Source organism: Chinchilla lanigera, unplaced genomic scaffold (genome assembly GCF_000276665.1).
Source record: "Chinchilla lanigera isolate Chin_1 unplaced genomic scaffold, ChiLan1.0 scaffold00041, whole genome shotgun sequence".
Lineage (NCBI taxonomy): Eukaryota > Metazoa > Chordata > Mammalia > Rodentia > Chinchillidae > Chinchilla > Chinchilla lanigera.
Genome location: NW_004955442.1, coordinates 3,509,594 through 3,535,921, shown reverse-complemented (window position 1 = coordinate 3,535,921; position 26,328 = coordinate 3,509,594). Strand labels below are relative to the sequence as shown.

General features: G+C 40.1%; 1 protein-coding gene and 1 long non-coding RNA gene across 2 annotated transcripts in view; one reads left to right on the top strand and one right to left on the bottom strand.

Moving 5' to 3' along the window:
• Positions 1 to 26,328, bottom strand: part of Iqck (IQ motif containing K) — a 120,474-nt gene that overhangs the window by 12,797 nt on the left and 81,349 nt on the right. Inside the window, exon 8 of the mRNA XM_005391117.2 lies at positions 19,349 to 19,460. Within this exon, the coding sequence (XP_005391174.1) occupies positions 19,349 to 19,460 (112 nt within the window). The remainder of the gene's footprint in view (positions 1 to 19,348; positions 19,461 to 26,328) is intronic.
• LOC106149294 lies at positions 155 to 18,019 on the top strand. The gene is made up of 3 exons (XR_001235365.1): positions 155 to 450; positions 11,084 to 11,163; positions 15,188 to 18,019. It is a non-coding gene; the product is annotated as an uncharacterized LOC106149294 (long non-coding RNA).

Genomic DNA, 26,328 nt, shown 5'->3' with positions numbered 1-26,328 from the left:
ACAGCTTCCCTTTCCTCACCTATACAATCGTTTCCTCCTGAACCTCACCACACAGGGTAATCTTGATACAGTAAGTCCCCGACTCACAGATGAGTTCCATTGGTTACTAAGTCAGATTGGTTTGTAAGTCAGATTCATTCATAAGTCTGGCAAAGTGAATCTTACACACCTTTGACACAAATACACAATGTAAAGCATAAAAAAACAAACATATACACAAAAAGACCAAGCGATGTCTACTTTTTGCCTTGGTCCAATCTCTCAACTATTTTCACTTTTTCTCCAAGGTTATTGCTCTGCACTTCCTCACAGTCCCCTCCACATCACCACCGCTTTTCCTCTCTTCCAGACACCCCGGGCTCTGACTGAGCACTGCACTATGGCACACCATCGCACGGTACAGTGAGCACACAGCAGCACCGCTGTGACAGTGTCCAGCAGACACGTGAGGTACTTCCAAGATTTGTTGCATCTACAAATGTTTATAATGCAAGGGCCTTTTGTATCTGTGAAAGTTCACAACTTGACTGTTTGTAAGACGGGGACTCACTGTATTTAAATTCATTAACTGAGATTACATATAACAATCCACCAGATGACTGCCTGGCGTATAACAGGTGTGTTACTGTGATATAATAAGACATAGACATTTTGGTCTTTATCCTGTTTTCCTGGTACAGTTTCTAAAACCCTAGGAATCTTGCAGTGATAACTTTCTTTTCGTTTGCTAATGAGATAACTGACAGCTGGGAGTTCCAGGATAGCTTCAGGAGCAGGGATGGTCGCCAAAGGGACCTAATTAAAGAATTGAAACTTTCAGCACCATCCCTCCCTCTGGGGAGGGGAGAATTGATCACCAATGCATAATGGTTTAATCAATCATGTCTACCTAATGAAGTGCCTATAAAAATTCCAGAGGACAGGAGCTTCTCCTTCTTCTTCCCCCTTCCCCTCAGCTCCCCGCTCTCCTTTCCTTCCATCTCCTCCTCTTCCCCTTTCTTACTCCCACCTTCTCCCCCTTTCCTCTCTCCCCGCTTTTCCTCGCATGCTGAGATGGACAGACCTCCTCTGTCAGGTGCTCCCTGCAGCTACACACTGCCTTCCCACAGGGTCAAAGGCAATAGAGCCACCCAACCATGAACTGAAACTTCTGATTCAACAAGACACATAAACTTTTCCTCCTTAGGCTAAGGCAGGAGGATCACAAGTTTGAGCCCAGCCTGGGCAACTTGGAGAGACTGTATCTCAAAATAAAATAATGTGAATAATAAAGCCTCTGGGTTAATCCCTAATACCAAAAGACAAACAAACAAAAAAACTTATTCCAAGCATTCCAGTAGCTCTTGTTGTGTATTTATTTAGATGTACTATAAATAATTGGTTTGTATGAGGTGGTTAAAAGGTCCAAAGGTAGAAGTTTCTTTTTTCTTATTTATTTATTCGTTTGTTTATATTTTTCATCTATGAAGTTGTTATTTTCATCTGTTTGATCATTGGAACAATGCTGCCCAACAATAAAATGGAATTTTATTTTCCTGAAAAAATAACTTTTCCTCTTTTTAAGTTGTTTGCCTCAGGTATTTTGTCACAGCAACAGAAACCTCTGAGCAGCACAGAAATTTACTATTGCTAATTACTAAATACAATATAGTACAGTCATTGTTGTTGTCATAGCTTAATTTAGTTATGACAAGTAGGCAATCAGAGAGGTCCCAGGTAGAGTTAGATGATCAGCCTTATTGAGAAGAATTAAAATAGTAGCAGACAGTGAACTACGACTTTGGACCAACAATGAACTTCTTCAGGCAACAAGTGTTGCAGCCCCTCCCTGCTAAGCTCCTAGTTTTGAGGAATTTAAAATGCAAAATAGCCAGTTTTACTCTAAAAGCCTGGCTTCCTTTAAACCCTACATTCTGAGTTATAATTGGTCATTTTAAATTCACAGAGCCATCTATGACAGGTGGCCACTAAACAATTGGGTAATTCTCATGTTCCAATTAGCCTTAAAAAGTTCTGTACTGCCATGCCACGCAGAAAGCCCACTTTTAGGGTTCTCCTCTTGGAAAAACCAGGATCGTTTTCTCTTCTTCTCCTTATTTCCAGTAAAAACTCCCCTAAGTTCCTCCTTTTGGTTTATGACTTCATCCTTCAAGACCACGACCTCAGCTTGTACAGAACTATTTCTCTGTGACTATACCTGCTGATGTGGTTCAGAACCTTTGGTTTGCAGGAGAAGTCTGCAAAGATTTGGAGATGCAGGCTCATAAAAACTTGAATGTGGTGAGCAATTTAGTAGGACCTCAAAAGACCAGAATGCTGATAACAGTACCTGGGGAGGAGATGTCAGTTGGGGAAGGGTACTAAAGGCCATGAAGGTCACATTCTGGCAACAAGCTTGCCTTTTACATTTTGCTCATGTTCTGAGGCTTTGTGGAAGATGAAATTGAAATTTCAAGGTAGCACAGCATTGAGGTTGTGGCAGAGGTATTGCTGGCTGCTTTTAGCTAGATTTACAAGGTGAACTGGGAGCAAAAGCAGAGTAGAAAGATCTGCTACACCTGCATTTTTACCAGAAACGTAGTGTAATTTAAAGTTACAGAGGGGCTGTGGTTGCTGAGGAGAGCAAAAAGAAGCCAAGTACTTTGCACTGAGACATAGGAAAGATGCCTTGAGAGCATCTCAGGAATTTGCCAAACCTACCTGCCAAAGGCTCAGGGGTGTAGAATGTCAGTGAGAAGAGCAGCATCCCCCAAGTGCCAGCACCATGCTAGATAGCAGTTGGAAATACGCCCTTCACACTTAAGAGCTGTGAGAATTTTTATGATGGAATTTGGGGAAAGACAGCATAAACTGTTCACACTGAACTTACATTAGCTATAGATATGAGGGGCTGGATAACGCAAACTGGGGAAAGTTCTGGGATAGAACAATCCACAAGGAGAAGTACTTATTGCTTTAGGATTGGATGGGCGAGTGGCCTGAAAAGTTTATACACAAGTGGCACAGAGGGGCACCAGGAACTGGTCACCAGGGATTTAAAATCATGGTTCTAACACATACTCCACAATATGGAACAGGCTTTCGTTGGTTTCAGCCAGTAGCTGGTAACTGATTCATTTGTTTACCTCTTCCCAGTTCTTATCTCCCTCTGGCCTAAGTTAAATTTGGGCTATCTCAGAATTTTATTTTATCAATGAAAATATTTTTTATAGGTACTACTTATTGAGTTCTAGATATCTGCAGGGCCATTTAGTCTTCAAAACAACCCAATGGTATTATTCTCTGCATTTTTCAGATGAGAAAACTGAGGCATAAAAAGGTTAGTGAGTTTTCTCAGATGCCAAACTGAGATATGATTCCTTGTTTGTCTGCCTATTCTATTGCTTTTAGGAAAATCATGTCAAAAGTATGAATTAAAAAGTTAATGTTTTCAATGTAAAAATATCTTCAATAGCTGCACAATTGAAATTAAATTTCCCTAAAGCCACTTCTAGGGAATTTATTCCACAATATTAATTTGAAGGGCATGCAAAGATTTATAAATAAGACCAGCCACAGCAGCAATACATCTGTAGTAGAGGCATTTAGAAAGAAATAACCAACAGGAAAATAACTAAATTATGTAGCCAATCATGTAAAAGAACTCGATAACACAGAGATGTTTATAATTAGATTTAAAAAGAGGAGCATGTGAAAATAAATTGCTATACATTATGATCTCATGGATGTAAAATTAGAGATATATTTTCAAAAACAATTAGAAAGAAAGATGGCAAATGGAAATTTAGTGGATCCATGATAACCAAAACAATCCTGAAAAAAAAATAAATCAGGAGGGTTCATAATTTCTTACTTCAAAACTTACACGGTACTGCATAAAGCAGACACAGAGATCAAAGGGATAGAATCGAGTGTCTGGTTTCCTAAGCCAGGGATTGTGTGTTTATGTCCCACCTAGGATACCAAGAAAGAAACTGAAAGTAAAAAACAAAACAGCTAAGCATGGTGGCACATACCTGTAATCCCAGCACTCAGGAGGCTGAGGCAGGAGGATTACTATGAGTTTCAAGGCTAGCCTAGGCTACACTGAGTTCAAGACCAGCCTGAACCACATAGTGAGACCCAGTTCAAAAAAACCAAACCAAACCAAAACAAAACAAAACAAAATGACCCTTTATATTTACAGACAATTGATTTTCAATAAGAGTACCAAATGGGGAATATAAGCTCTCCAACAAATGTTGCTGGACAAATGGATATCCACATGCAAGAGAAAGAAGCTGGCCCTTACATTATATAGAATTAACTCAAAATGGGTCAGATATCAAAATTAAAGTGTTGAAACCTTAATATTCTTAGAAAAAAAATAAAGATTTTAAAACTTTGAGTTAAGCTATTTTCTTAGATATGAAACCGAGGGCAAAGGCAATGGTGGAAAATAAATTATACATTATCAAAATTAAAAATTGTGTGTCTTAAAAGACATCACCTAGAAAAAGACAAGACAGCCCAGTGCAGTGGCATGCATGTAATCCCAACTTCTCGGGAGGCTGAGGCAGAAGAATCACAAGTTTGAGGCCAGCCTGGGCAACTTAGCGAGACTCTTGTTTCAAAAAAATTATTTTAAAAGGGGATGGGGCTAAAGATGTAGCACAGTGGCAGAGTGCCCTGAGATTTTGTCCCTATTGACTCCCCCCCAACACACACACAGAGAAAAGACAACTCACAGAATTACAAACCATATGTCTGATAATGGATTTAAAAATAAAGAACTGTATTCAATAATAAAAATACAAACAACCCAGTTTAAAAGAGGACTAAGCAGCTGTTCCTCACACAAAAGATCACTCTCTAGAACATATAAAGAACTCGAGGCTAGCACAGTGTACCTCATGGAAGTCCACCCTGCTTTCTTCAGGGTGTCCTTTTATTGTTTTTTCTCCTTTTACTCGGCCAAAACCTGCTCTGCAGAGCCAGTCTCTCCCTCACTCTTAACTTACTTTTTCAAATAAACTTGGCCACTGGTTAAAAAAAAAACTCAAGAAAATCAGACCCCCCCAAATTTAAAGACCCAACCCCAAAATGGGCATCTGAGATGAATACACACTTCTCAGATAAAGAAATACAAATAGCAAACAAATATATGGAAAAATGTTCAACATCACTAGTCATTCGAGAGATGCAAATTAAAACAATGCTGAGATTCCATCTCACCCCAGAAAGAATAGCTAACAAATGCTGGTGGAGCTGTGAGGAAAAAATAATTTCTCCACTGTCAGTGGGAGCATAGACTGGTGCAACCACTGTGGAAATCAGTGTGGAAATTCCTCAGGGAAAAAAAAAAAACTAGGACTAGAGGTTCCATTTGACTCACCTATTCCCATTCTTGGTATCTTCCCAAAAGAATTAAAAACATTACACCATAGCGATATATGCACATCCATGTTTACAGCAGCACAGCTTGTAACAGCTAAACTTTGGAAAAAACCCAAATGCCCATCACTTGGTAAATGCATAAAGAATATGCATTTTTTTTTATACCATGGAGTGCTACTCTGCCATAAAGGATAAGCTTGAGATATTTCTATGTAAATGGATGCACCTTGAGACCATACTCTTAAGTGAAATAAATCAGACACACGAGTGTAAATATCACATTGTTTCTCTGGAATGAGAAACTGAAAGTATAAATAAGGATCAAAGTGTATAATAGATACTGTGAAATAGGAAGAAATGTTCAAATGGGGAGGGGACCAAGGGAAGGGAGAGAGGGAAATGAAAGAAGGGAAAAGTAAAAAAAAAAAGAAAATAGAAAACAAACATGGAACCAAAGCTTTTGTAAATGGGGAGGGGAGGAGGGGTTGAAGGGAGAGTAGGGGAATGGGAAAAAATACAAGTTATATCACGTACAGATACAAATTCTCCATGATGAATGTGATCACTATGTATATCTAAAATGTACCAATAAAATCTGATTGAAGAAAAAAAATGTGACAGGAGAAAAGAAAAGGGCTAAGGATCTGAATAGATATTTCTCCAAGAAGATATACCAATGGTTAATATGCACATAAAAGATATTCAACCGCATTATCTATGAGGACAACAGAAATCAAACCACAGTGAGGTACTACTTTATACCCATGAGGATGACTATAATTCAGCAAAGAGATAATAACAAGAGTTGGCAAGGATATGTGAAAACGGGAATCCCTCATACACTACACCGGAAATCTGGCAGTTCCTCAGACAGTAAACCCTAGAGTTAACATATGGCCCAGCAATTCCACTCCTAAGTGTGTGCCTAGGAGAAACAAAGACATATGTCCACATAAAACCTTGCACATGGATGTTCAAGGCAACAGTATTCATAATAATCCCAAAGCAGCAAGAACCTAATGCAGGTTATTTAAATGATCTCATTTCCATCTCCTAGGATTCAGTGAGGACACTTTTATTATTTTCATATGTAAATAAGGAGACTGAAACTTGGAGAGGCTAAGTACTTTGTTTAAAGTCAATAAGAGTTTATAGATGAGCACTAGCTCAAGTTTTATTTTGTTTTGTTTGAACTCAAACTGTTTTCAGTTGGGCTTTAAGGTGGAGGTGTTAATTTCATTTTACAATTATCAGATGAATAATCAGGAAGGGTATGTGCATTGCTAGGAAGCTTCCATCCAGAGATCCAGTGCAGGTCTTGGCATTCTCACATTTCTAACATTATTAGCTGCTTTTCCTGAACACCCAGAAAATGTCACTTTGAAACCTCCTACATGACAAGTCTCTGGATGCCACAAGAAGCAGATGAGGGCAATTCCAATGCACCTTGCAACACAGAACACGTGCAAAAGAGTCCTCAGTCCCCACCATCTCCCTTCTGCGTGGATGGGGCAAATTTTAAGTTTTCCTAGGCACCAGTGACAGGGGAGTGGGTGGCTTTTTTAGATCTCTTGATACTTTCCTATATTTTTCATAATGAGAATGTATTCCTTTGATAAGGGAACAGGTTTTGAATCATATTAAAAGGAATCAGTCTATCCTTTTAAACATCTGCCCTCCATAGCTCTATGCCTTTAAATTTTTCCATGTCCTGGGCTAATGAGAGTTGAATCTGAAAATTGGCAAGACACTTTAGCTGCTCACATTCTAAATTTAGATCCTAAGGGTGAATCCTGTTTGTCAACAGTACTCACAGAGAGGAGGTGGGATGATTTGGCAGGCAGGATCGTTACACTTTAAGCCAGGCTAACAGGCATAAAGCAGTGTGTGCTTTGTGCCCTTGGCAATGAATTCAAAGTTTGGGTCTGGGCAGATTTCATAGGAAAATGAAAACCCACAAATTCGCCCAGGTGTTTTAGCTCCATAAATAACAACCATGCATTGCAGCATAATGAGGTGCGGGGAGATGGAGGGCCCTGGATTCACTGGTTGGCCGTGCTACTTTCTTGCTGTGTGGCCCTGGGTATATTGTTCAACTTCTCTGTGCCTCAATTTCTTCACTCAGAAAACAGAGACCATAGTAATACCTCAGAATGTTGTTGTGAAGATTAGTTAACTGAATTACTATTTGGGAAAATGATTATCTTATAGCAGACACACAGTGAGTATGAACATTCCTTGTTATTGTAGAAAATTATGAAAGTCATTCACCTCTGCTTCTATTTTAGAAAAAAAAAAAAAAAAAAAGCAGGCAAAAATCAACCAATCCATGACCTGCATTACTACCACTTAGAGACAGTCACTATTAATAGCATTAATATTATTGGGCTTATAGTTCAGCAGACTTTCTATCTTTATCCATTTAATGTAAATAGGTATTTTCCTTTGTTTGGAGAAAGTTCTGTTTTAGATTGGCTTTATCCATATAGTGTTTGGGCAGGGGGTCTGTAACACAAACCCATTCATTCACACAACATCACTTATTGAACATCTTTCACGTGCAGGCATGGTTCTAGGTGCTGAGAAAGAGCAGTGAATAAAACAGGAAGGAAACAAAAACTTACTGCTCTCAGAGAACTTAAATTTTACTGTGCTCCATAGGTAATAAACCAAACAAATCACTGAAATCCTGGGGGACTCAAAAGAACTAACCACTTAAAAGTTATTAAGCAGTGACCAGGTTAAATATATTACACAAACAGAATTTGTTGAGGAACTAGCATAGTTAATTCTATAGCCTAACAGAGGCTGTGCATAGCCTGAAGGGGAAAGTTCTGTGTCCTCAGCTCAGCCACTTTACAGCTATGTAACCAAATGATTCAGCCTCTGACCAGTTTCTCCCCTGGAAGATGACAACAATAAAACTTTCTCCTTAGTCAGTTTGCCATGAAGATTGGAAATAATAAATGCCTGGCACATAGTAGGCATTCAAAAAAGTACAGCTTTTCTGAGGTCAAGAATCTTCTTGCATCGTTTCTCGGACTTTTGGCTAAGATCAAGTGAAGAATTTTCTTGGGCACCCAGTGTTTGGCAGCTAAGAGGACAGACAGTAGTGTTCTGAGGCTGAGACAAGACGTGACATGGCAGGTGCAAGCCCCTGCCAAAGTTCTGGCTTTCTTTCAGAAAGAGTCACCTCTGGGACTGACTCAAACATGGTGACAGGAGGTAGTCCTCACTGCAGACTATATGCTTTCCCACCTTCTCAAATACATGCTTGACTGCACACAATCTGCTTCAAACATCTCTACTCTTTCTTTCAGTCTCTCCTGGATTTTTTTGTCTTTCTCCTTCTCTCTCTCTACTCGCTTCTTCTTCTCCTTCTTTTTTTCTTCAGTGCTGGCAATCAAACCCAGGGTCTTGCAAGACCTCAGCCCTCCCCTAAAAGCCCTTAAATTGCCATTCCACACTCCCTCTTCTCCCTCAACCTTGAAACCTCCAGTTATTCTCTGGCCCTCAACTGTTGGACCCCATTCCCTGATAGAGCAGAATGGTCACCATCTACTGTTCTTGCCTTTAATTGTGAAACCAAAGCCCCAAACTCAACAGCCACCACCTAGACAACAGCAAAGGTTTTCCAAGGTTTGTAGCTGCCCAACAGCAGGCCTCCTGCTGGCAGGCAAAAGATTCTACAGCACATACCTAACAAGATATTTTATTTTGTTGTTGGGAGCACTTCCTGAGGCATCCTTTCCATTTTCCTAAATAGAAGGCAAAACTCATCTAGCTGGTAAATTGCAAAGTTGGGCCAGGAAATCAGATCCCCTGCATTTTAATCCAAATGACACTGCATTAGTAGAGAAGCCTTGCAAAGAAAGATTTTGAATCCAAAGCTATTACTAAGATCTTGCAGTTAATCTGCAATATTAGGCTTTGCTGATGTGATTACAACACATTCTCTACCAAGAATAAACCCACGTAATCATTTTCTCTGTCCTGTAGCCTGACACACCCTTATAAATTCTCATCTGAAGCCAGCCTCCATGCCACTGCTGTGGGTACATTTCCTAGGATAAAAACTTCATTTTTCCTTACATTTAAAATATTACTAAACCCAGACACCAATTATTGATGGTTTGTGCCAGTCTCTGTTTAACACCATACATGGGTGGGTATCTTCTCACGGAAGCCTAGTGACAGGTCCTATTTTTCCCCCATATAACAGAGGAGAAAACTGACCTCAAGGGCAGGAGTCACTTGCCCCTGACCACAATGATTGTAACAGGCAGACTCCCAAAGCCAATATGCTTCATAACAGCACATATTAACCATATGTTGAACATGCTGCCTAATAATAGTTTCCTTTTATTGATCATTTATTATGAGCCAAACACAATTCCAGTTTATTTAATCCTCAAAAAAAAAAAAAGGCAGGGGGCTGTGTCTGTGGCTCAGTGCTAAGGTATTTGCCTAATTTGAGACCCTGGATTCATCTCCATCATTGCAAAAAGCAAAAGCAAAAACAAATTTAAAAAACTCCTACGGGGTGGTTACAAATATTAGTATCGCCATTTTCTTGCTATACAGAGTCACAGAAAGGCTGCCTAGGTGAGAAATGGAAAACTTAGGACAACCTGGTCATGAACTTTACAGAGGTTATAGTTCTATCTAGATTTTATAAAAGCCTTCTACATCTACACAATTATTAAGAAGCATCTAACCAAATAGATGAAAGACTGGAGAGCTAATGAAGTTTTCATTTGCATAAAACTTAAATTTATAATCTTGAACTTAGGACTGGGGATATAGCTCAGCGGCACAGCGCCTGCCTGGCAAGCATGAGGTTGTGAGTTCAATTCCCAGTACCAAAAAAAATATATATATATCTTGAACTTTTTGGGTAACCACAGGAAAGGAAATAATCTTTCATTTTACTTTTTTCCTCCCCTCCCTTCTACTCCCTTTCCTTTCCCCGCCTTTCCATCTCTCCTTCCCTCCTTCTTTCCCTTTCTACCAAGACATGGGGGGGTCTCAGGGTCTTGCTATATCGCCCAGGTTAATCTTGAACTCTCGGGCACAAGCAAGCCCTGGGCCTCAGGCTCCAGACTAGCTGGGACTACAGTCATGCACCACTCTAGCTAGCTTATTTTACTTTATAATTCCAGCAGAAGAGTATGTATGTCCAAACATTTCAAATAGAAGGCATGTCTTAGCTGTGCATAGTTTTGCAAATTTTAAGTGAAAAAAATAGGTATGAAACTTGGATGTTATTCAAACACCCCGCGACCCAATGGTGAGTCTTAAAAATAAATCAATAGAAGTAATATCAAGGCTTGAAGTCACTAGAGGTCTCTTAGTCAAATTTTTATTTCTTTTTTTAAAATGGAGAAGGAACTAACGTTAGAGGAAACAGGAAAGAAAAACATTTAAATAAAAATGACTGCTTAAATTTTCAGATCTGTTTCTTCCTAAAGAGCTATGGTATTATCAAAACAATGACCTCATTTAAAATTATGACTGAGGTATAATAATTTTTATTTTACAAGTAGGGAAAATAAAGTACAAGGATGATATCACTTGTCAAAAGTATTACAGTGGGTTGGTGGCATGAAGTATATAAATCGATGCAACATTTTTGGGTGATAATTTGGTCACTGTTGTCTAAATTTAATATATGCATGTACTTTGACCCAGCAATTTCATTTCTTAGCAGGGGCTACAGAAATGCTTCTCTAAGTAAGCAAGCCTATATCCACAAAAGTATTTTTGGAGCACTGTTCATAATACAAGGTAAATAATCATTTATAGGGATTGGTTAAAATAAAAAGTACAGTATAGATCTATCATTTTTGTGGAGCCACTAAAAACAATGATATAGATCTGTAAATACTGGTATGAACAGATGTTAAAGATATATTGTCAAGTGAAGAAAAAATCATGTTGCAGATGTTACAGTGCAATGCACATATAATATATACATATATATCTGTGCATATAAATATTTGTATAATGATAGGTGGGTGAAAAATTCTGTCTGCTACACTTGATAGTGTGGTTTTGTCCCTAGAAAATAAGTTACTGAAGATTTCACCTATTTTGTGGTATGAGAGATTGTGTTTATTGGTCACAAAAGATCTCAGTTAATGTTAGAACCCATGTTCTGAGCCATAGGCTCTACCAGAACATTCTCTGTTCCTGAATCCCTTCTTTGGTGGCAAAGCCCCTACCTGTTCCTCATCTGCAGCTGGGCAGGGGATTGGACGGAGGAGATAAGAACAAGTTAGACTGGCAAATATATTCTTCCTACTCTTATCTTGGCTTCCAGCTCTAAGAAAGAATGTCTTCTAAAACGTAAGGTACAGATCTTATGACCTTTGGACAAGGGTCTCAGCCTCTCCCTATACATGTGGTCTGCAGTCATTTCAGAGTTATCATGATGGGTGGAGGCATGCCAAGTCCTCAGGTCCTCTATTAAGAGGCTTTTCATTGGGCCAAGATCCCCTACTGGGTTCTTGTGGTGGATTGACAACTGGTGGTCAACTTGTAACACCCAGCTGAACTGAACCACCATGGTGCTGGGTGTGGGAGGCCCACCTGAGGATTGCTGCTGGTAGCATAAGAGGCAGAACTGGAGAGGAAAAAGTTCAGAAACTGTGGGAGCTGTTGGTTTTCTTGGTGCTGCTGTTGCTTCTCTTGGAGGATCTTGTCATGCTAACTTTCCTGATAAACTCAGCTTTTCTCATCATCAAAGGAGCTCAGGACCATGGTGTCCCTGGGAATAGCTATAGTTCACTTTGGGAGAGGTCTGATCCTCTTTGAACATTGCTTCCTTGCTCTGGAGGGGAAGATGGTGCACTGCTCAGTCTACTGGAGAAGCTTGTTGCACTGGCTTTCCTGATAGGAGCTCAGCTGTTCTCATCATCAGAGGAGCTCAGGACCTCACTGTCACTAAGGATGGCAGTGGTACCTTTCGGGAGAGCTCTGGTTTTTACTTTGCATGTTGCTTCCTGGCTCCTGTGCAGATTTTTCATCCCTCTGGAACAGACTTTCTAGCTTTCACCATTGACCTTTGGGTCCTCCCAACACAGATCCATCAAACAAGCCTGCAAGAGGCATCGTTGTGGGCTGTTGGCCTCTAGTTGGACTTGTAGGGGGCATTGTTATAGGCTCTAGGTCTTCAGCTGGACTCATGCAGGACATTACCGTGAGATCCTGGGCTCACACTCTTTTTGTATATGACTCTGAGTGACTATTATAAAATAATCTTATAATTAAGTGTCCTGTACTACATTGTTCCCCTTGCAAAACCCCAAACTACAACAGTTCTTGAATAGCCTTAGCCTAGTTGGCATCAGGTAGATCTGGATTCAAATGCCTGGTTTCTGGTCCTACATCCTCCCAGCCCCGGTTTCCTCATTTGCACAATGGTGATGATGGTATCATCTCCCTGAGAGAGCAGCTGTGCGGATTACACTGAAACATAAGGTATCTGCTTGATAAATCACAACTACTCCTTAGTGCAGACAGCCTTCTCTGCTCTCAGTGATACACCCAGTGACATAGTGTAGGAAGGAAAGAACCAAGTCCCGGCAGCATCCTAAGGTCACAAGAAAGTCGTGTGGCCAAAAGGAGGTGCTTATTTTAAGCAACATCTCTCTCTTTTAAGGTGTGGTGCTAGGGATGGCACCCAGAGTTTTGCTGCTAGGAAAGTGTTCTACCACTGAACTCTACCCTCAGCTCACAAACACCCTTTAATCCATAGGGAAATCCTAATAGCCAGAATGTGTACTGTAATACAAGTTTAAAACGGGCAAGAAATTTCCCTGGTTTCCATCTCTTACCTCAGGATTTCATCTTTTCCTTCTAGAAAGAAACACTGTTCTAAGAGGCTTGGTATTATATTGAAAGAAAGGACACTGTTCACTGTGTTGCACACTGTCCCCTTTATGGGTGAAAAATATACCTCAGCTCCAGGAAGAAGTGTTCTTCTAAGAAACTTTTTTAATCTTGAGGACGCAATAAACCATGAATGGTCCTATTTCCTTTATTGGTGTGGCTTCTAGGAAGCTCAGAGCCATATTTCTATTAATTGTAAGAACATATTTGAGACCATTGTTGACGTTGCGTAATGTATTAGGGAAGGGCCCAGCATTTCCTTGACAACTGTTTTGTTTTATTCCTATGTACACTTAATTACGTAACAGATTGTTTCTCTTCTTTGTCTTGTCTCTAAGACACCTCTATTTGGGCAAAAGGGTACAAACTTTTAGTTATGAGATGAACAAATTCTGGGGATCTAATATAGAGCATTGTGACTATTGCTAGCAATACTGTATTATGTACTTGAAATTTGACAGAAGAGCAGATTTTGAGTGTCCTCACCACACATGCACTCAAATGGTAACTGTGGGTGGCAACACACCCATTAATTTGCTGTAATCATCACACAATGTGTGTGTACATTAAATCATCACATCGTTCTTGAATATACACAACTTTTGATGAATACAGTGGTATCTCAGTTCACAAATGCTTTTATTTGTGAACAATTTGGTTTGCAAACAGAAATGTTTGGGAAAATTTTGTTTTTGCTTGTGAACTCTACATTGGGTACTGAACACAACCATGACCATCTTTCCTGCAGGAACATGAACATCTTTTCCAGAATCCTGGAATGAATTAAGTTCGTGAACCGAGGCACCAATGTATTTTAAAATTGAAAAAAAAATCTCTAGCAAATACAGGTCTTGGAATATTTTTGTTTATTATGTTTAGTGACTTTATTTTTTCCCTAATCTTAATTTTTCCTTAACTCAATTACCATATTTACCTAAAAACATATTGCAGGTTTTTCTATAATTACTATAAAATACTGAAGTAGGGAATAAATAATTCCAAAAAGAGAAAAAAAAAAGTAAATAATCCATTTTCCTTTGATAGGTCACTTGTCTTCCTGTCTTTCTTTTTTTCAAAACATCAAGTGATAGAGCCATTTATAGATTATTTGAATATATATACAATTATTCATGATAAATTTATCAGATGTTATATATGGGTATGTGTCTCTGATGTAATGGGAATAATTTCTATGGTTTCTTTCTCCTTGCTTATACTAGATTCCCAAGTAAAACGTGGGCTTTCATTTATATTTGAAAACAATTGCCAACTACATGAAGCTAAAAGTATGCTATGAATCAAGATAGGATTTGTGGCCACATTTCGAAAATGAGCAGGCATCTTCTTTTGAATTGCATTGGCTGAAATTCTTAAAACACACATTTAAAATAATTCTTGCATCTGTTCTGATGGGATAGAGACTGGCGGATAACTTCACACTTCTGTCCTAGAAAAAATACTAGTTGGGACTGTGGCCTCTGACTCAGTGTAACATGAGACCAGTTATATATGACCAGGATTCTACCCCGACAGCTGATGGTACTCTCCCTCAGACCTCCTGTCTGCACTGAAGTTGCTCCAAGAAATGACTTAGGCAAAATTTATATTCACTGTAAATGCCAGAGCATAATAAAGACAGAGTGGCAACAATTTAAAAGGATGTTTGTTTTCTGAATTTGTATATAGGTAAGATTTTTTTAAAAAATGAAGTTGAAAAACTTCATTTGTAATCACTCCACTACTTTTTACTGCACAGCTCAAGGAGAACTAGATGTACTAGAGGTCTTTGGGGGCTATAATTACAATATCTCCTTGGCTAAGGAAATGTATTTCTAACCCCCTGCCAGGACCCAGATTCATAATGTTGAAAACAGAAAGCCATTGAAGCACATGAGCATCACAAAATGTTTCTTTTCAGCTTGGTGATACCTGAAGAAACCAAAAAGATCTGTTTTACTTGGTAAGTACCAAGTTGCACCCTGCTCAGCATAATTCAGCTCCAACTACCTAGGGACCTCAGTCAACGCAAACACAAAGCAGGGAGCAATAATCCCCACTCCTAGATAATAATAATCCCCACTCCCAGATCATAAGAAATCTAACACTCCTTATGTTATATTCAGGAAGAATAGGCATCAGAACTGGAATACCAAATTGGAATACCAGACACCCACAACTTAGCAGTGGAAAGGTTTACTTTTTTTGCTCACAGTTTCAGTCCATGGTCATTTGGCTCCAAGCCAGTAATAGGATGGCAGAAGGGCATGGGAGATGAAAACGTGCTCAACCTCTGGCAGCCAGAAAGCAGAGAGAGAGAAGGGAGGAGCAAGGACAAGAATACACCCTTCCAGGTCATATGCCAGTGACCCACCTCCACTCAAGCCCCACGTCCTAACAGCAAATCGGCCATTGCACCTTCCTGAATTAATCGTTTTTCAAACACACAACAATTTTAGGAGACATTTTAGATCTAAACAGATTCCAAAGGCACATCTGGACAGCTTCAACACTTGGTTCTTTGCCCATTAATGTTATCCGACTTTTTCATATGTGTGATGCTGGGGATAAAACCTAGGGCCTTGTGTGCACTCTACCACTGCTACTCCTCCAAGTCCCGACTTCTTAACTAAACACAGATTTGGGGACAGTCATTAGAACTGGCTTTTTTGCCCAAGGGCCATTTCATAGTCCTGGTGGAAATGGAAATTTTACACCCTGGTTCACATTGGGAAGTTTACTAAAGATATGGCTTACATAGAAAGCATCTTGGGGCCTTGGAAGGTGGCAAGGCCATGGAGTCACAGGCAACTGAAATGGAACATTTTGTACTCTGCTCCCCTGCTGGTTGATGACCACATTCAATGTGCTCTACTCTCCTTGCTCCATAGCAAGCCAAATCAATCAATCAGCTAACAATAGCAAATCAACTCCAAAGAATACGGAACAACAGCAATAAATGGGCACACTGTACTTCCCTTGACCTTTAAGCTGATTGTAGGCCTGACTATCTTCCAATTTGGAAGTGAAATGAAACAGCGGTTGAGGGCATTTGAGTGTGGAAGAGAGGCTTGGGCTGAGCCAGCCAGGCGGCAATAATTGCTCAAGCTGTTTATTTATGACAGACACTGGGGCTGCCAATGTAAGGTATTCTTTCTACTCTGCACTAGGCACTTGTACGTAATACCTCATTTAAGCTTCATAGCTCCATTCATTTATTCATTCATTCACTCACTCACTCATTCAAATATTCATCAAATTTTTATTGAATGTTCACTTTGAGTTAGGCACTGTTTTAGGGGGTGAATCAGGCCAAGCAGATCTTTGTCCTCACAGAGCTTACACTCCAGTGGGAAAGTCAAATAACTGCTAAGGAAACAAAGGACAGGTGTACAGTCACTCCTCAGCAGTACCCAGAGCTCAGGACCTAGAGGGCTCAAGGACACCACATTTTAAAGAGGCTGGGAACCATTACATTACCATTGGTGCCTGGTTCCCATCATCTCATCCAAAAGCAAAAAAGTCTGAATCTCTGGAAATGAAGCACTAGAATTTCAACTTAAAACTTTGAAAATAATTGTGACTTTATGGAAAAGTTGTGGTACGGTAACTGCACCAAGAACTGCTAGATTTGCCAATTTTTATATTTCACATTTGCATTTTATTCTGTGTGTATGCACATAAGTGTATTGCATATTTTTTGTGAGTCATCTAAGACTGAGACACATATCATGTCCCTTGGCTTATGTCTTAAGAACAAGGTGATTTCTTATCAAACCTGAGTACATTGATCAAAATCAGGACATTTAGAAGAGCAGAGAACAGATCAAGAGGATGAAGAAGTCGAGCCATAAAAGACTCACTAGTTCTCTCACTGTTCCCATATGGTGAGCATTAAACTGGATCAGAGATTGAGATGCTTTAATTATATTGGACTTTATGAAATCAGAGCTTACAGAAAACATATGGAATGTACCCAATATGCCTTTAAGGGACTGAAAAGAGATTCATAGAGCAGGGCTGAAGGCAGTTTCTGCAGAGAAAATAAAATTTTTGTTTGGACCACCCCATATTGAGGCTTCTCAGTAAACTGGTTCCCTGTCCCTTTAGACAGCACAGCTAGGGATGCCCTCTCTAAGGAGATGATGACACACTTCTAAAGGATGAAACAGAGGGGTCACAGAAGAGCTGAGAAAGGTGATGTGACAGAAGGGAAGAGAAACTATGGAAGCCTGAGGTGAGGATTCTTATGTGTCTCATCTCAAGAAGAGAAAGAGGCTTGGGGTGGTGAGGACTGCAGCCTACTGAGGGGAAGTGGGTCCAGGACAGGCTGAGTGGTGAGAGGATGCATAGAAATACTTTGTAAGTTTTCATAATTATAAAGTACTATGTGTTTATTTAAAAATTCCAACAGGACACTCACTCCCATCTAGTCCAAATTCCCAAAGGTAACTATCATCAATTTTCTTCCAGACTGTTTCGATATCACAATTTCCACGTATATATTTTTAAATATGGATAAAACATAGCTCTGCAATTTTATATTTTTGACTTGAAAATACATCATGAATCTCCTTCCACATTATGGTTAACTAAATGATGCTAAATCTACACCACACAGCTGTTAAATATCATGACGCTGCTGTCTCATTACTAACTAGAATGATATTCAGAGAATTTTAAAGCCAAAGGAACAGTGAGTATATAACAGAATATACACGTAACTCCAATTTTAATAAAATATGAATATATATGTGTGTGTTTGTATCTTTTTATATTGAAAATGGCATATAGTAGGATAAACAGTAAAATATTAATCATGGTGGGATTTCTAGCTTTCCCTCCTTTTTGGCGTCTATTTTTGCAATTTTCTTAATGTGGATATGTACTAACTTAAAGTTTAAAAAGAATAAAGGCTACTGGGCATGGTGGCCCATGCCTGTAATCCCAGCACTCGGGAGGCTAAGGCAGGAGGATCGTTTGCGAGTCTGAGACTAGTCTGGGCTACATAGTGAGCTCAAGGCCAGCCTGAACTGCACAGTGAGACTCTGTCTCAAAAAAAAAAAAAAAAAAAAAAAAAAGAGAATGAAGGCAAACAGGAGAAAAGTTTAACCCTTGCATATGACAGATGATAGATATCTTTTATATTATTCTTTGTACTTCTTTCTGTATGTTTTCAATTGCTCAAAATAAAAGTGTATTCGAGTTTGCTGGAGAAACAGAACCAATAGGAGGATATATATACATGGACTGAATCTTGGATATAAGGAAGAGATTCATTGTAAGGTACTGTTTCAAGATGATGGAGACCGGGAAGACCTACCATGTGCTGTCTGCAAGCCGGAGATACAGAGAGTCTGGTAGTGTGGTTCAAAGGTTTGAGAGCTGGAGAGCCAGTGGTATAGATCCTAGCCCAGGTCTGAGAACCTGAGAACCCTGAGCATCAAGGGCAGGAGGAGACCAATGTTCCAGTTCCAGTAGTCAAGCAGTTCATTCAAACTTCCTGACCTTTTGTTTCATTTAGGCCCTCACAGATCAGACAAGGTCCACCCACACTGGGGACAGCTATCCATTTGGTTCACTTCACCACTTCAGATTCAAATTCCTATTTTGGAAACATCCCCACAGCCATACCCAGAAATAAAGTTTACCAGCTATCTGGCCATCCAGGAATCCAGTCAAATTGATGCATAAAACTAGCATTCACAAAGAGAAGACAGCATGAAATACCATTTAAATTTAGGCACACAACAACTTCAAGAATAACTACTTCTCATATTGATAGACACCGTATTTTCAAAATAATGGATTATTCTTGATGTCACACAGCTTAAAAAATAAGAACTTGCAGATGGAAGGTGACACTGAAGTTGCCCTTGAGGGAAGGAAGTGGCCATGTAAAGTATATCAACACTGTTATTCCAGAGTAGAATCTTAACACGCAGCCACTTCCTCCACATACAGACTGAGCTCTGTGCAAACACAAGGACCTTCTGATATCTCAGAGGGGTTCCTTCTTGAGCCTGGAATAAGAATCAGGCTTTTCCGGAATGAGCTAAGGGCTGTGAACCAAGCGACTGACCTTTTTGTTCTTGGTTGGCCCAGAACATTTGCACTCGCTGGTGAATGTGCTTGTCCTCCCGGAGTTTCTTCTGCCACTGACGCAGTTCTTGAATCTCGGGATCACAGCGAACCTGGAAAATCCCCGGAAAGCGTTAGTCCTTTTCCTACATATTTCTGTACCTTAGCTTATTCACCCTGCATGCAAAGCCTTCACAAACTGATTGGATGTGTTATCCTGTTATTGCGGGTTCTGACCCAGGGCCTTGTCATGCTGGGCAAGTGTTCTACCACTGAGCCGCACCTCCATCCCACGGGATGCACTGTTGGTTCTGAACACATCATTGCGCTAAATGAATTATCTGAACCCCCAAAGCTCACATCATACTGAAGAGTAAATGAGGTTGTGTGAAGATTTGCTCTACTAATAGTAGGCTTGAGACATTCTAGATCTGTGCCATCCTGTGGAGAAATAACATAATCATATATATAACTTCAAATTCCCTTACAATCTCATTTTTAAAAATAAAATTAAGCAGCCAAGATTATTTTTAAGAATGTATCTTATTTAACCCAAAATATCCAAAAGCTTGTATCTTCAACGTGGAATCAGTATAAAAGTTATCAGGAGGGATTTCATGCCTTGTCTTCCACATAGGTCTCCAGCACAGGAGGTGGTTTTTGCACTCACCACACATCTCAGTTTGGATTAGCTGCTGTTCAAGTGCTCAGTACACAAGAAGCTGGTCACGGTTGGATGGCTCAGCACAGTTCTATATTAACCACAGTGAGCATGTTAACTGAAACCCCATTTCATACCTGTCTACTTCATTTGTAATAGACTCTGGGAATGGAGAAAAGATTAATAATTGTAATAATAATTCTGCTTGCTTTATTACAGTTCATTTATTTATTGGATGTTATAGGTATTGTTTAGGTGTTTTGCAAATTTTAATAACCAAAACAACTGGGAATAGCCCAGCTTGGCGGTGCACGCCTGTAATCCCAGCACTCGGGAGGCTGAGGCAGGAGGATCGTTTGCGAGTTCGAGGCCAGCCTGGGCTACAAAGTGAGCTCAAGGCCAGCCTGAACTGCGTAGTGAGACACTGTCTCAAAACGACAAAAAAACAAACAAGAATGATCATTCCCATTTTGCAGATGGGAGAACTGAGTTTACCTAGCTCAATGAGTCATGCAACTAGGAAGCAGCAGAGCTGGGACTCATGAAACTTAAGAGTTGAGCAGGAGACACAGGAATAAGACCAACAAGGTGTGAGAGTGAAGCTACTGGTGAGTAAGAAGGAGCTCTGGGAGGCTGATTCCACTGTTGGGAGCCGCTGCAGCTGGATACTGGTCACGTGTGTGAGGGCAGGACAGAGCCAGAGTGCCTCAAGCAGTCAAGCTACCTCAGTATTGAAAAAAGCATCCTGCCCGGACAATTACAGTCCTTAGTCACTAGGCCACATTACCTTTCCTGATACTAACTTTGCAACAGTATAAAATAAATGCCCCTACTGCTGAGGTCAGTCCTCTTGTTCACCAGGTAACAGGTAACTCTTCCTGGACCTGGCTATTGTCTCTTGTCTTTATTTTCTAAATTCTCTCGCCATTTTCTCCCAGGGAACAATGGGAGACCACGAGTCCCACATCTAACCAGACTGGAGTAGTCAAGAAATATTTCATAATCTGGGCACAGTGGTGCACAACTGTAATCCCAACTGCTTGGAAGGCTGAGACAGGAAGTTTGCAAGTTTGATGCCAGCCTGGGCAACCTGATGAGACCTTGTCCAAAGAAAAAAGGGGACAGGAATGTAGGTCAGTACTCCCTCGGCTCAATCCCTAGTAGTGAAAGACAACAAAGAAAAGAAAAGAAAATAATATTCATGGAGGAAATGACTCTGGAGCGGAGTTTTGAAGAATGAACTTGAGCTGGCCTTGGGGAGAAGGGGTAGAGTAGAATGGGGTTCCAGAGAGTGATGCCAACCGTGCAGAGGTATAAAGGGTGCCTAGGTGACCAAGAGGAACTCAAGGTAAAAAGCACAGAGGGCACAAAAAGCCCCCCCCACTCACACTCCTCCCTGTGCCAGTTTGTGCTTGTGCCTCTCCACTTGCCTGAGGAACTGCTCCTTGAAAAATAGATTCCAAAACCAGAAATGGTTGACTGTATATATGTGGATATGTGTTAACTTTATTCTGAGAGAGAAAGTATCAAAAGAGTGCTAGGAGACATCTTGAGAAAGGAAAGACCACATTTTCTAAAGAAGTTACCATAGTAATACCCGCTGAGCTCTGTTTTCTCATTTATTTTTGCGGTGGTGAGGCCTCTCAGCTCTTTGGATTAACTACTGAAGACAGCCACTTTGGGATTTCCTTACTTGATCAGCTCCATTCACTTAAAATGAGGCACTTCATGTTTGAGATAGCAGTTATTTATATTGGAATTAGGGCATGGAACCTGGCAAGTCACATACCACATGCCCAAGACAGTGTGTTCCTTTCTAGGAAGTGAGCCTACAACTCTGACCTGCTGGTCTGACAGTCAGGAGCTGGTGTCTCAGCTGTGAGGAGGGAGCAGGACAAAGGGAAGCAGATGCAGGCGGCTTCCTACCTGCGGGACCCATCATTTACAGGAAATGAGTAATGGCAGCCCAGGGAGGGGTCACAGTGGAGAGCACAGACTTGTGTAAGGGACAGCTGCTCCCCAGCTCTGATGATTGTGGTGACACCCCCAAGCCAGGGTGCAATGTCCTGCTTTTTCAGGCCACCACTGGACCTTGTGACTTTGTATCCAGGCCCCTGGGCTTCCTACTGTGGTCAGTGCCAGCCTTTGAGGAAGTCCAATGTTGGGCTCCCAAGTTTCAACTTTTTAAGGTCACCCACACATCAGCCTCCCTGCAACACAAACACAGTGCTCAGAAAGGGCTGGATGAAGTCAGGCTTTGCCATCAGCAACGTCACAACCCCAGAACCACCATTCTCTTTTGTTTTTCCCTACCAATTGAGGATCCCCTATTCCTCCTTTTTTAGCATTCCACTTTGGGGCGATTGGATACCCTTGCTTCTCAGGAGACCTCCATCTGAGTCAACAGTAACTTCGTACCATTTTAGCCATTTTAAAGTGTACAGTTCAGTGGCACTAAGAACAACCATCAGCTCTCACCTAGTTCCTGCATATTTTCATCTCATCCCAAAAGGAAACGCCACACCCATCGGGCAGTCACTCCCTGTCCTCCCCTCCCCAGCCCTGCCATTCACTAATCTACTTTCATCTCCTGAGTCTTTGTGGATTTGCCCATTCTGGATATTTTATAGAAATGGAGACACACTTCTGTGGCCTTTTGTGCCTGGACTCTCATTTCTACAGTGTTTTAAGGTTTACCCACATTGCAGCATGTATTAGTACTTTGCACCTGAATAATGTTCCATTGTACAGTTATACTATCTTATTTTATCCATTCATCTCTTCATGGAGATTTGAGTTGATGCCACCTTTAGGCTACTGTGAACAGAGCATCTATAAACATGCATGTACAAGTTTTTGTTTAAACACTCATTCTCCTATTTGATTCTCAGTTACCTAAATACTCCATGAACAAAAACACCTGTTTCCCTCCCATTCTGGAAGCTTACCGTTATTCATAGGGTTCTGCCATTCACAGCGTTCCAGCTCAGTGGAATTTCCCCTCTGTTTGACCAGAGATCCTTCCACCTTTTCCTTGACTTCCTTCATTCTGCACCAAGGACTGCTGTTTATCCACAGAGAATATACCAGTCTTGTTGGTTAAACTCTCATTGCCAGAAAAGCCTGGATCTCTAGCAAAGGCTTTTGTAACCTCTGGGCAAAGCAGGTACCCATTCAACTGGGCTAATCCTAGTCATTATTATCGTGATAAGGGAATCAACTTAAATGGCAGTGGTTGTGCCAACCCGCAAATACCACGGAGTGAAGTGCAATGTTTAACACACAAACAAGTTCACTGCAAAACAAAGGCTTCCCTACCAGTGGCTTTCTATTTTTACTTTTTAAAATTATGTGTGGGGTCCAATTTACTCATCTAAGATGTTTATATGCACCCATTATTGTGAACTTGACTTTGGGAAACACAAAAACAAAACAAAAACTCCTTTACGTGGATATCAATTTTTGAAAAAGTGTCCATGAAACAAATTTTTTTTCAGTATAAGGAATTAAACCTAGGGCCTTTGCACTGAACTACATCCCCAGCCCTTTTTTATTTTGAGACAGGGTCTCAGTAAGTTTCCCAAATGCTGGGATTATAGGCAAGCACCACCATGCCTGCTCCACCAAATTCTCCTATTTATGATTCTGATGAAAATGAATACAGGATACCATACTGGTTGAAAATGCCAACACCAATCAAACTCTCTGAGATTAAACCTCTACTTTGCAAATTACAAGCTGAGGAATCTTGAGAAGTTACTTAAACTCTAAGCCTCAATTTCCTCTTCTTCAAAGTGGGGATAATAAAAATATTTACTTCACTGGTTTCATGTGAAAACAAGCTGAGAAGATAAATGTAAAGTACTAAAAAAAAGTGTCTGACAAATAGTAAGCTCTCAATGTGTTAGCAGTTTCTTAAACCAACTAATAAAGTAATGAGAGCAACCCGGATTCAGATCTGAGGTTGAACTGTACAACTGCTCCTAGTACATGGAGCCAAGTGACTGAGGAGCTGATGATTCATAAAATCAAAAGCAAGGCTCTTTCTCAAGGGTTTACAAAGTATGAACACATAAATGATCTTATAATTTTACAACTTCAGGCATTAGCCAGCTGGTTGAGAGGTCTGGGGGCTGAGTGGGATGGCTGCAGTCAGGGGAGGAGAGAGAGGTGGTTACTGGGACTCTGAAATTAACCGTCACAGATCTCTACTTTTGAATTCTCTTAGTGTAGTTGTTTTCCCTGCCTCTTGCCAAAATAGACAAAAACATAGCAACAGCAACCCTCTTTGGTGATTCCCTGGAGTTTTTCTAATTGCTCCAAAGGAAAGTCCTTAATATATTACAGTTGCTGGCAAAATGCTGGAGAAGTAACGTAATGGAGAGCCCCTTTGGTAACACAGGCATCAACCCCTGGCGTGGCATGAGCCTCCTGGTAGAAGGTTCTTAAGACATCTTGGCCATAGGCCAATATACTAATGGTTATACTAGAGGATTCTAGTCTCAAGAAAACAAGCAGGAAATATATGTCTGCAAAATCTTTTTAAGTATAAAAAATTCTCTGCTCCTAAGTCATGAATTCGATTTTCTCTTTGTAAGGAAGTTTTGTGATATCTTCTCAGATCTCTGGAAAAACCAAAGTTGGTTTCTTATCCTGGCAGTTATTAGGATTTCTGATTGTCTCAAGAAACTAATTTTAAAAACATGTAGACATCATTTAGTCCTTGATACTGTGAAGGTATTACTGCAGAATGACTGTGTGTCTCTTACAGCTGCCAGGGGCTTTCAGAGAGGTTTAGAAGTGTGTTTTAGAGTGGCATTTTTCAAATAGTAGGTGCCAGGACATTAGTGAGTAGTAAATTCAATTAGTAGTAAATTCAATTATGTGTGAATGGCATTAAAAATATAAGTAAATAGAGGATAACTGTTATTCCTTTATCATTAAGGATACTCTTTATCCGTAATTTTTTTTTGCCTCAGAGTCTATTTTATCTGATATTAACAATGCTAGATCACATTCCATTTGGTTAGCATTTATATTGTATCTCTTTTCCCAGCTCTTTACTTTTAACTCTTCTGAGTTATTTTGTGCTGCCCATACCTCTAGCATAGGGAAGGATTTCTTCTGTCATCCATTCTAAAAATCAGAGAATTTATTTACATTTATTATGGTTAGTGATATATTTATCTCTCCCATCTTATTTTGTATTTTTTTAAATTTACCATGCTTTTTGATCTTTTTTCCTGTTTTGTAGTACATTGGGATTTCTATATTCCATTTGTTTCCTGCCACTGATTTGTTGGTTTACATTCTATTTTTTAGTATGTTGTTATAATGTAATAAACACCTTAAATTAAAAAAAAAACTAGGCCGGGGCTGGGGATTTAGCTCAGCGGCAAAAGTGCCTGCCTGGCAAGCGCCAGGTCGTGAGTTCGGTTCCCGGTACTGGAGAAAAACCAAAACCAAAATAAAATAAAATAAAATAAAATAAACTAGGCCAAGCATGGTGGCATACACACAGCTCTTGGGAGGCTCAGGCAAGAGGACTTCTGTGAGTTCAAGGCCAGCCTGGGCTATACAGTGAGACCCTATCTCAAATACAAAACCACCACAACAAAAGAATGATCTGTCCAGCTTCTTCCCAAATAACACAAAGACGTTAGAATGCTTCACCTCTAATCTTCTCTCTCTCAACTTTCATATTACTGTTGTCTAGCATTTCGTTTTATTTACCTCCAGTTGGTAATACCTATTTAGATCTATCACCTTGCTCATCTGCCATAGTTTCTTCCTCCCACTCCTTCCTTATGGATGCAATTTCCTTTTAATTTAAGCATATCATTTAGGAGATCTTTCTTTGAGATATACATCTGAAATGTCTTTATTTATAGATCTTGGCCTTCAATGATAACTCCGTGGGTATATAACTCTCAACTGAATGTTACTTCCCTTCTGGACTAGAAGACATTACCTGTCACTGTCTTCTGGCACATACAGCTGCTGATTAGACATCGTAATCAGTCTCTTGTTTTTCTTTGTACGTAATCTTTCTTGTGAGGCAGCTTTAAGGCCTTTCCTTGCGTTGCTTTTGGCATCCCACAATTCTATAGTTCTACCGTGAAGCATTTTGTGTGGCTTTTTTTTTTTTAACTAGAGATTGAATACACAGCTTTCAGACCGAGCTACATTTCGAGCCCTTTTTTTTTTTTATTTTGAGACAAGGAACTTGCTAAATTGCTAAGTTGCCTATTCTGGGCTTGAATTTGAGATCCTCCTACCTCAGCCTTCCAGAGTACTGAGGTTACAGCTGTTTGCCACTA